Source organism: Cavia porcellus, unplaced genomic scaffold (assembly GCF_034190915.1).
Source record: "Cavia porcellus strain 051 isolate PalLab524CR breed Dunkin Hartley unplaced genomic scaffold, mCavPor4.1 scaffold_29, whole genome shotgun sequence".
Taxonomy (NCBI): Eukaryota; Metazoa; Chordata; class Mammalia; order Rodentia; family Caviidae; genus Cavia; species Cavia porcellus.
In genome coordinates, this window is record NW_026947512.1 from 37,455,894 (window position 1) to 37,467,500 (window position 11,607).

Genomic DNA, 11,607 nt, shown 5'->3' on the forward strand with positions numbered 1-11,607 from the left:
GAATCCAGGAATATGAATGAAATGATTCTTAGACATTAGAGAGGCTGTGACTACAAGAGTGGTTCAAGTCAGACAAAAGGATCATGGAGTCAGTTTACTTTGATGCTAGAGATAATTAACCAAGCCAAACCTTATGTTAGACTGCTGATTATCCTGAATCCTGATACCTGTTACGGTAACCATTCCCACTTTTCTAGTCTAGCAATTAGGTAATGTGGGCATTGGCAGTGTAATGGTTCAATAGACCACACAGGTGATGGTAATTCCATTAACATAATGGAGGTGAAAAATTCTGGTTGCCTAGTGATAAAATAGTTTATGTAACAGCACAACATTACACATTTTAAAAAAAAAAAAAAAAAGCAAAAACCTGTGCTACCAGTCATAAAAGTAGGGATGAAGTATAGCGATCATAAATGACTTACTGGTTTATGTGTTTACTCTTCTATACTTTTTAATTATTTTAGCATATACACATTTAAAAAGCATCTCAGATGTCTCATTTACTGTTTCTTTGTTGTACCGAGACTGCATCAAGTGACTGACCAATACTGTCTAGGTTTGTGTACATACATTCTATGATGTTCACATGAAAGCACCCAACACTTCTCAGGACACATCCTTATTGCTAAGCATGACTGCTTTGTGTGACACAATAATCACAGCAATGCCCATTGAATCAGGGAGTCCATTTCACCTGAAGCATTCCCCATTGCTATCTCTGGCCTACAGATAACCAAAAGGCTTTTCTAAAATGCCACTGCTCTACTTGCCATTGTTTTTCTCAGTGTCAGACTCTCAGCGCAGGGTGTGGCTAGAAAACCACACACACTGATTCTCCGTCATCCTCTTCTTTGTATACTGACACATCAACCAATTTTTAACATCTCACCTCCAAATTTGGATGTCATTGCAGTATCAAAACGTCAACAATGTAATGAGAACCACTCCAGATCACACAAGCTGACAAACTGAGCCAGAATTTGTTACAGGTGAACCTGCCTTGATCTGTTTTCTGTTGCTAAATCGAACGCTATAGATAGCATGATTTATAAAGAATACAAATGGTAAGACCCTTCCTACTGCTTCATGATAGAAGACATCAATCACACGACAAAACAGCAGTTATACCAAAGCTCATTTATAACAAAGCCACTACCCCAACTCACTAATTCATAAAGACTAATCCATTCATGAGAGCACATCTCTTATGACCCAATCACCTGTGAAAGTTATCACCTCCAAATACTATTAACACATATTTGAGGAACGAAGTTTCAAACCATAGCAGTACTCATAATTTGAACCAACTTAACGTTCTAAAAATAGTTATATTCTTTTAAGATCTTGTATACAAATGAATCTATTTCCCAGGTATTCTGTACATAAAAATCTGGGACTATTAACTGGAGATGATAAAAGTCAATTACATTTAAAATGTGTGTAAACAGTGTGAGTTATCCCAAAATTACAAACTTCATTCTAGATTTGTTTTACAACTGAAGTACACTGGAAGAATTTTAGATCAGGTAGGCCAAAGAATAAATTTACTAAGTGTCTTATTTTCTTGTTGCTGAGGAAAAAAAAAAAAAAAAAAAAAACAAAACCACAAATAAGTTAGAGCAACAAAGGTTCATTTCAGCTCCATCTATAGAGATGTCCATAGTTGCTGGCTCCAAAGCAGGACATAATAATATTCTAATTTGTCCATATTGTCACAAATAACAATTTCCTTTCAATGACTAAATCCATTGTCTGCTTCATCCATTCTTGCATTAAGTTGGATTCCTTTAGTTACTCTAAATGACACAAGGCAGCTCTTTGATAGCTTTCTTATGGACATGCAACAGGAAGTGAGGTTGCTAGGTGACAAGGTACTTTTTTGAGAAACCTCCATACTGGTTTCTGAAATGGTTATATTTACTTTCCGACCAGCAGTGTACAAAGATCCTCTTCTCGATGTCCTCACACTTATCATTTTAGTAACAGGTATTCTACAGATGTGTGGTTTTAGTTTGTATTCCATAATATTAAGAATTTTGTCGTATACCATTGGTTATCTCTGAGAAATGTCCACCTGGGTCCTTTGCTCATTTTAAATTGGGTTTTGCTAATAAGCAGAGCTCATTATGTTTATAATCAGATATATGGTTTACAAATGCTTTCTCATGTTCTGCAGTTTTCACTGTCCTTTCCTTTGCTACACAGAAAACATCTTAAACCATCGTATTTGTCTACTTTTTGCCCTTGTACTTGCTTTATGTCCTGCTCTTTCCATTTCCTTGTAGCAGGTTTAGTTTCAGATCCTAGGCTGCCTTCCTAAATTACTATGCCAGAGGTAGTACTGTTCAGGGAGTGGCAAGTTTCAAGGTCCTTATTGTTGGTATTCTTCCTGGTACATTCTCCTCCTCCTGGTAATCTTTATTCCACTATCAAGATGGTATCTCTTCCTCCAAACATCACCTCTTTGCTCCAACCACTGGACCAAGAAATTATAGTAGCTTTTAACAGTTTACCATCTGAGGACTTTTGCCCAGACTATTTTGCTACAACGGACAACAGTGGTGCAATTCATAAAGGATTAACCTGTAACTACATCAAAAACTTTGGCAGGGCTGGGAGTGAAACTATCATGAAACTTCTAAAGGTGGACCCAGAGAAAGCTTTGGGAGGGCGGGGGGTCCAGCAATCAAACTCATGATCTTGTGCTTGCTAGGCAGGTTTGTGCCACCTAACTAAATCTCCGGCCCTCAACTAAAATTTCTGAACAGTGAAGCCTTCCAAGACCCTCAAGCAGGTTCTTCAAGAGGTATCCCAGAAGGCAATGCTCTCAGAAGAGGACAGTTCTATGCATTACTGCCCTGAAGACTACTGAGTCACAATGTGGATGTGATGGTGATACTGATGATCTTGACCCTGTACAGGTCTAGGATAATGCATTTTAGAGTTTTGGGTTTTTTTTTAACATATAAAAAAGACAGGTGGTTGGTGGTGTACATCCAGCATTCAGACCACTGAGATTGGATCATTGCAAGTCTGAGACCAGCCTAGGCTACGAAGTGAGCTCAAGGCTTGCCTGAACTGCACAATGACCTGATCTCATAAACAAACAAACATAGATATATAGATATAAATATAGATATAGATAGAGCTGGGGATGTGGCTCAGTGATAGAGCTTTTATGCAAAACCTCTGGGTTTGATCCCCAGCACCACCAAAAAAATAAACTAAAAAGTAAAAAATAGGGCCAGAGATAACAGCTCAGCAACACAAGTGCCTGCCTGGCAAGTACGAAGTCTTGAATTTGATTCCAGGTACAAAAAATAAAAAAGGAACTAAAAAGTAAAAAATAAAGAGCACACCGATTAAGGATGCAAAGACATTTTTTTTTTGGCTGTTCAAAGTTTGTTTTAAGTTGTTATTGCAAGTCAAAGTTTTAAACAATATAAATGTGTACAATAAGCTAAATAATGTTGACTTATTGAAAAATAATTTTTCAATACATTTTGAGTAGCCTAAGTGTGCAGCCTACATGTTATGTCTTTACATCCACTCACCACTCACTCACTGACTCACCAACACCACCTTCCAGTCCTGCAAACTCCACTCATGCTAAGTGCCCTATACAAATGTGCTACATTTTCCCTTTTGTATCTTTTGTGTCCACACTGGTTTTGTATTCCTGGCTCAAGCAGTCCTCTGCCTCAGCTTCCAGGGTAGATGGGACTATAGTCATGCACTACCATTCCTGGCTTACACTGTGTTTACTGTTTAGATATCGATATAAAAAAATACCAATGCTAAAATTGTCAGCAGGATTATTATAGTAACATGCTCAATACGTGTGTTGAGGATACCAGCCTAGATATGTACCGAGATGGACCAACTGGGTGTGTTTTAAGTGAATTCTGTTCTCACAACAATGAAATTACCTACCTGTGCATCCCTCAGAACTTATCACCAATATTCAGCGACACAACTGCACTCTACACAACTTTCATTTAAATCAAAAGGTACAGATTAAACGGGCTTAATGTTTCATCCTCCCCACCACCACCATCCCCCAAAAAATTGTGAACCCCACCACCACCACATAATGTTAAGTGCAACCTTTGGGAAATAATTAGGTTTCACGGAATTCTTATGTGTAGGTATTCGTATGATGAAGTTCATCTTTAAAAAATTTTTGTTAGTGCATGCTAGTAGGACATAGTAACTCTATTGTGTATTTTCATTTATTTTGGACAGAACAGAGCTCACTTGCTCTCCATTTGAGGACAGCTGTTTGCATGCCAGAAAGAGGACCTTCATTAGAAGCTAGCTGGCAACTATACTCTGGTTTGTTGTTCTTCAAAACTGGTCTATGCCTTTAATCCCAGCTGCCTAGAAGGCTGCAGCAGAACCAGTTCAAGATCATTCTGAGAAACTTGGTATGACCTTGTCTCAAAATATTACTATCTTAAACAATTTGTTTTTGTGGTTGGGGACTAAAGGGTCTTTGAGCAGCACCACAACTTTTCTGACACAGGATCTTGCTATACTTCCTAGGCTGAGCTTGACCATACTGGACCATACTTGACCAGTGCTAGAAGAGGCCTGCCTGGTGTCCTGTAGCACTGGAATTGTAGATATGCACCATGCCTGGCAGTTTATTCCTGTGTGCACCTTATGTCCGACTACCTTCCCTGCAACACTTTCAATGCTTCAGGAAAGTAAGCACTACTGAAATCTCTTTATTCAATGAATTACTTTCCCCTTGCTGCTTCCCAGAGATGTTTTGTGATCTATTTGAGCTTATTATATATTTTGAGCATTTCTGGAAGGGCAAGTGGTATTTTTCATCCAGTTTTGGAGCTTCTGGAAATTATTCTTTCAAATACACTTTCTTCCTCTCCTGAGATTTGTGTTCTACAAATCAGTGCATGTAATAGTTTTCCGTAAGTCCATTTTTTAATTTGCTTGTTGTCAGGTTCATTCATTCTAGCTTTATTCTAGCTGTTCAAATCTCCTGTTGAGGGCTGGGAATTTAGTTCAGTGGCACAAGCACCTGCCTGGCTTGATCCCCGTACCAAAAAAAAAAAAAAAAAAAAAAAAAGAACGAAGGAATCACATCTCTCATTGAAGCCCTCTTGGCCAGTGGTGAGCCCACAGCAAGTAGGCCAGAGCTGGCTGGCTGTTACCATCTAAAGCTCTAAAAGGTTCACCATCACTGCTCTACACCATATTTAACTTTGGTTATTGAACTCTTAATTTTTTTCTGATCAACTTCCCTAATATTTAGTCCCTTAACAGTTTTAGTAGTTCAGATAGCTTTAGTCTTTCTTAGTTGCTTAACTTTTAGTTGTTTAAGCTGACTTTTTTGATTAAGCCCAATATGTGGACTTTGTAGACAGCTCTGTTCCTTTGTATTTTTTGCAATGTTTTGCTGAAAACTAGAATGTAGTAACTCTGGAAATCAGAATCCCTTCACTTGCCCAGACTTTTATTTATCGTTTGTTTAGTGACCTTCCTAATTTTTTATGATACGCATTCTTTGCTATGATACTGCAGTTTTTGCCTTATTAGCGGAGTAGACAGTTACTATTTGGAAAGAGGTTTCTTTAAATGTGTCAAACAGGGCTGAGGATTTAGCTCAGTTGGCCCAAGTGCCTGCCTGGCAAGCACAAGGTTGTGAGTTCGATCCCCAGTACGGGGTGTGTGTGTGTGTGTGTGTGTGTGTGTGTGTGTGTGTGTGTGTGTCAAACAGCTCTCTCCATGATGTTCTACATTAAGATTATGCCTTTGACAATCCATTGAGAAGTTTAAACTGTGCCTGAGCTTTACTTTCTGATTTCACAGAGCCTCAAAGTCTAACACAAGGCAGAATTGTGCTTTCCTAAGACTTTTTCTAAGCAGCCCTGCCCAATGCATTCACGATTCCTAGCAATATGATGGAGTTTCCCCATCACTACTTTTTCCGTTAGCCTCTTTCCAGTTCCTGCTGCCACAGGCAACTACTATGTCACACTAGTTTTCACAAACTCTCTGGAGATTGAGCTGTTTGCACTAAGTGAGCTGAGTCTGACTAAAGACAAGCTCTGAAAATAAATCTTTTCAAAAAGTAAGATGTCACCTGTACCAAACAGTGACAACTCTTAGAGCTAAGTGTTTTTGTTTTGTTTTAGCTTTTTGAGACAGGATTTCACTATGCAGTTCAGGCTGGCCTCAAACTCACAGTAATCCTGCCTCAGCCTCCCAAGTGCTTGGATTACAGGCATGTGCCACCATATCCAGTCGAGTAAGTTTTTTGGGGTAGTTTAATGGCTGTTTTGGAGGAACTCCAAACTTGTTCTTGCAGGGGAGCTTCAAGTCCCCTCCAAGAGCTGACTGCTAGTTTTCATAGCTATCAAGGTTACAATGGAACTACAGAAAATGGGGACAAGGCAAGCTAAATACTATGAAACTGCTATAAGTTTCTTCCAATTGTTAGATGCCTTTGGTTAATTCTAGGCTTCTAAAAAAGCTGATTTTTAAATGATGTTCCTATTGCTGTGACAGAAGAGTAGATTTTTCAGAGGTTCTTACCTGACAGATCCAGAAAAGCTCTTAAGGTAGTTATTTTTATAGTTACAATAGCACACTAATATTTCTTTCTTATGCTTTTGTTGGGGGGGGGTATTTGTGACAGGGTTTTGCTATACAGTTAAGGTTGCCCTCAAACTCAATGTAATCCTGCCTCAGTCTCCTGAGTGCTGGCATTACAGGGGTGTACCAACACACCTGGGTCCTTTCTTATGCTTCACTAGCAATAATACTTTGGTTTACTAACACTTCAGCTTAGAAACAATTCAGTTCACAAACAAAAGCATTTAGCAAAATTTTGCTGCCATTCACAAACTCCACATTGGGTAACAAATACAACCACAGCCATCTTCCCCACACAAACACAAATGTAGCCATCTTTCTCAAAACTGTAAAACAAATTAAGTTTGTAAAACAAAGTACAACTGTAGAAAGAAATTATTTCCAAGTAGAAATAAAATGGACATTTAGAAGATCACTTTTCTCATCTAGCATTTTTACTTCATCCAAGTCAGCAACTTGAACCTTAGCTTTCTCAAATACACTTTTTTTTTGGTACTAGGGATCAAACTCATGACCTCGTACTTGCCAGGCAGGTGCTTATGGCACTGAGCTAAATCCCCAGCCCTCAAATACACTTCTATTATAAGGTTAATGATGATGTACCAGGTGTGGTGGAACATCCCTATAATCCCAGCTACTCAAGAGGCTGAAGCAGAAGGATCCCAAGTTTAAGACCAGCCTGAGAAACTCAGTGAGACCCTGTCTAAAAATATTTGTAAAATGCTACCCACCCTGGTAAAATGCTTGTACCCTGGACAGAGGGCGGCTGCTGCTGGTCAGTGCTTGCTGCCTTCTGCTTGCCGTAAGCGGTTTCTCCTTCACTAAGCTCCCCGCCTGGAAACCAGCCAACTATGAACTGAAACCTCTACAAATGGAAGCTACAATAAACCTTTCCTCCTTTAACTTTGGGAGTTGGGTATTTTGTCTCAGAAATGAGAAAATTAAGACATCATTCACGGGAAAAAGACTACCCTCTCAAACCGGAACTACCCTCTCAAACTGGAAATGCACATGCAAATGAAAAAAAAGTTGAATCTTGACTTTTACTACACACAAAATTCAAAAACGAATCAAAGACCCTAAGAGCTAAAATTCTAAAACTCTTAGAACAGGAAATAGTAAGAACTCAAGAGGTTTGCTTCGATATGATACCAAAAGCACAACCAACAAAAGAATATGCCAAACTTTATCAAAATGAAAATGTTCTGCACATCAAGGATGCTTATCAAGTGCATGAAAACTCACAAGAAGGAAATATTTTCTTATCATATTCTTAATAACAGACTAATTCCAGAATAAAGAACTCCTCTAATTAAATTACAAAGCAACTCAATTTAAAACAGACAAAGAAGGGCACTTATAGTCGGAACTACGGTATTCAGGGAGAATACCATATGCAAGAGAATTGCTTGAGCCCAGTTTAGTCCTGGGAGAAACCTATGACCTACCTCAAAAAAAAAAAAAAAAAAAAAGAGGTAAATTTGGTTATATATAGTTACCAGAGCAAATTTTAAAATAATAAAAAGTATCCAAGGGCATTTATCACAACTGATGAACCAGATGTGTGATGGCCAACGTATTTCTCCTCTTGTCTCAAACACATACACACACAAACACACACACAATACACTCAATGCACTATCAAATACCTATAATTATAGTTTGCAAAGGATTACACATCCAATGACTTCACTAATGATGTAAACAATTTATGTCCTCCCATACTGACAGATAAAAACACATACATTCTCTAAGCACAAAGTTTATATTCACAAATAACTTTCTGCTTAAAGACAAAATTTCGATTAGTAAACACAATGGGAATTTAGTTATTTAATGCAACCACTAATCTAATTTCACCAATAAAATCTAAACAGTTTTACCACAAAACCAGGGTTATAGTCAGTGGACATGCATTAATAATCTATGCAGTTTAACATTACACCAGAAAAGAAATTGAATATAAAAGTACTCTAATTTTTGGTAGTTTTCAAAGTTCCTGGCACAAATTACCAAAACAAAAAAAGAGAAAAGCCTGTAAAAACAGATTTCAAATATTTTCAATAAAATGTTTAAAAAACTGAAGCCTTTTAAGTTTTTGTACTTTTTTAAGATTTAAAACATCAAGCTGGCCCCAATCTGTCAAAACTGACAGATAAATATTTACAATGAATAGACAGACTTTAGTTACAATGAGAAGTCTAACTCCCTCCATTGAAACCCTTTGGGGTCGATTTCTCAATGTACATGTTTGTGTAAATACTGGTAATATAAACTTGGAGACACACCTATAATCACGATAGAGATGAAAAATAATACACAAGTCCATCTTATTTTGAATTGTCAGCATAAACCTTCTGGTTTTCAAAAATTCAACACTGTCCTTCAATATAAAACTAAGAGTAGAATGACTTTATCCTATTGGCTGACATATTTCTACAGAATTATCTTTCACTACATATCCAATCATGGTTCAAACTCCATTAACTTGCTTCTACAGAGAGTAAATTAGCAGAGCATCAAATTTATAAATTGATAAGGATACTTTAAATGCTAAGCACACTTTTCAAACAAGCAAACTATTTCCCCATTGTTAGTTGTATGTGCCATGTTAATTTTTGAAACTTATCTGACTACTACCAGTAAGAAATGAATTAAGAAAGCTTTGAACATATCTTGTACTTTTCATCAAGGCTAAAGTGCAAAATATCTCCATATCTCTTATATTTTAATAGGAAAACAACATCAAACACATATAATAGAGGAAATAAAGACAACAGAATACAAAAAACTCTTAAATATACAATTGAGGATTACATATTACTACCAATTCTTCTTTCTTCAGTGAAATCTGTTAATGAACCACATTCTCACAGAACTTAAGATTTTTGTTGATTCTCTTCCTCATGACCAGAAATTCTAAACTTACAGGAGGGAAAAAAATGGAAAAAAAAACAAAAAAAAACAAAACACTGCATGACAATGGACACAAGTTCATAAAGAACCTCCTTTTAAGTGAGATATTATGGAAGAAAATCCCATGAAAATTATAATCCTATGAGAATTGTTTCTAAGCACAGTAAATTTGACCCTTGGTCTTCAGAAAGATACTACAGTTTATATAGAAAACTATAAATATACAAGACCTCAGAAGGAAAAAAAAGTGGGATACATATTACTGTATTTAACATTCCATAGGTCTACAAAACGTGAAGAGGAAAAATGATAGCCAACTGAATCTTTACTTAATATATAACTATGAAAAATTAGAATATATAACTATGAAAAATTTCTGGGTCAAAGGGTGCTCCAAATGGAACTATATGTTGTGAAAGCATACAACTTAGATATATATTTTTAAAGGAAAGAAAAAGTATTGAGTAACTGCAGTCACTTCCAAAAAGTACATCTTAAATTAAGGGAAAGTAATTCTAATAGTGTAAACAAATCTGGCTCAGAAGGGAAACTGAACAACATATCCAAAATCTGTCCATGAAAGTAAAGATGGTATCTCAATATTAAAGAATTAGGCTATAAAAAAAGTTCAGTCCAGAATTGGTGTTTAAAATCTCATTTGTGTTCCTTGGTGGGGGCGTAATAAAGTTCCATAGGCTTGTTCACTTTCCAGTATTTCTCACTGACCAATTCCAGTGAAAAAGAGCCATTTAATACCTGCAACAGAAAAGAAAAAACATGAGATTTGTGTGAAACATTGTAAATAAAACAAAAAAAGCCACAAAATGTTTTAAATTTTTAAATCTTAGGAATACCTGTCACATTTGTTCATAACACAAGAAATAAAAGAGTATCAAAAAGTCAACTACTGTTGTGATTTTTTTCTGTCAAGTCCTTGTGGTTTTGCAGTTTGGGTAAGCCTTCCCCACCACCTGCCAATCAGAACTGGTCAATGTGCTCCAAGTTTCAACAGTCTTATTATTTTAAATACTCACAGTGAACTGGCCACTGGCTGTTGCTATATAAATGGTATACTGCTTCTCACTGGCTGTATCGAGGTTCATCTGGTTTGATTCTCCTTTGCTTCGCAGTTCTTCTAAAGCTAACCTCACAGCCAGATACTTTGATAAGTGATCAACAGTGGCATTACCTGAAGTCTTTATGTATCTGGAAGATCATAAATCAAAAAACTTAATGTATACAATATATGAGAAAAATATACCTAAGCTATAGAACTATTATATTTTTAAAAAGCTAAGTAAAATGCTAATGCCTCAACTGTTAACAAAATAATAGAAATTTGCTGCTCTATAATGTAAAATTTTCTTATAGAAAAGCATAGAAGAGAATTTATACCCTCATTATCTGGCCAGGTTATTAAAACTCCCTTACCTTGTGTAAAACATGATACAAAGTGATAAAAATCAAACAGAAATACACAAAGTGCTAAAAAAAAAAAAAAAAACAGAGAAACACCTTTTACCCTAATGATCAGATCTGCTGGCTATCGCCCCAAGAAGAATAGTAATATGAAAAAACCTGCTTATTATCTAGGATATTTAAATACAAATGAGTATATTAGGATTAAACTTACTGTTTTCTTAAGAATCATTTATACAGTTCAGCCATTCATTCAATAAACATTTGATATTTATCTTCACTCAATCACAGGCAGTGTGCTAGAAATACAGTGGTAAATTCACTTTTACCAACATAAATTTTAAAGCCTTCTAGCATCCTGGTATCACTGTTAAGAAATGAAGGTAATCTTTTTTCCCCCTAAGTGTCACTCTTTTCAGATGTTCAATTCTGGAGGTATAGAACAGCCACTGGCTGTAGGATAAAATACTGTTTTTCTACTTCTTATACAACATTGCCTTTTAACTCCAAATTAAACAATCTCAATTCAAATAATCTGAAATTAACCCACATACTTACCTTGTCTGTGCACTGTCATCTTTTTCCATAAGTGTGGGATGAGGCCTGAATACTAACTCAATTTCACTAGCACCATCCATTACTGGATCA

At 36.5% G+C, this 11,607-nt stretch overlaps 2 protein-coding genes across 3 annotated transcripts in view; one reads left to right on the top strand and one right to left on the bottom strand.

Moving 5' to 3' along the window:
• Trmt1l (tRNA methyltransferase 1 like) overlaps positions 1–5,098 on the top strand; it is a 42,163-nt gene extending 37,065 nt beyond the window's left edge. The window contains exons 14-15 of one of the 2 annotated variants that reach the window (XR_010044544.1): positions 4,249–4,430; positions 4,549–5,098. Coding sequence is in view for 1 of the 2 variants with exons in the window: in XM_063240172.1 (XP_063096242.1) it covers positions 4,249–4,373 (125 nt within the window). In the remaining variant the exon portion in view is untranslated. Of the gene's footprint in view, positions 1–4,248 lie in introns of both variants that reach the window. The other variant, XM_063240172.1, reaches the window with a different exon arrangement.
• A 4,237-nt stretch (positions 5,099–9,335) lies between these two features.
• Positions 9,336–11,607, bottom strand: part of Rnf2 (ring finger protein 2) — a 55,506-nt gene continuing 53,234 nt past the window's right edge. The window contains exons 5-7 of the mRNA XM_063240174.1: positions 11,518–11,607; positions 10,575–10,746; positions 9,336–10,296 (exon numbers count right to left, since the gene is read on the bottom strand). The exon at positions 11,518–11,607 is cut by the window's right edge and continues 183 nt beyond it. Coding sequence (XP_063096244.1) covers positions 10,195–10,296; positions 10,575–10,746; positions 11,518–11,607 — 364 coding nt within the window. The 3' untranslated portion in view covers positions 9,336–10,194. The remainder of the gene's footprint in view (positions 10,297–10,574; positions 10,747–11,517) is intronic.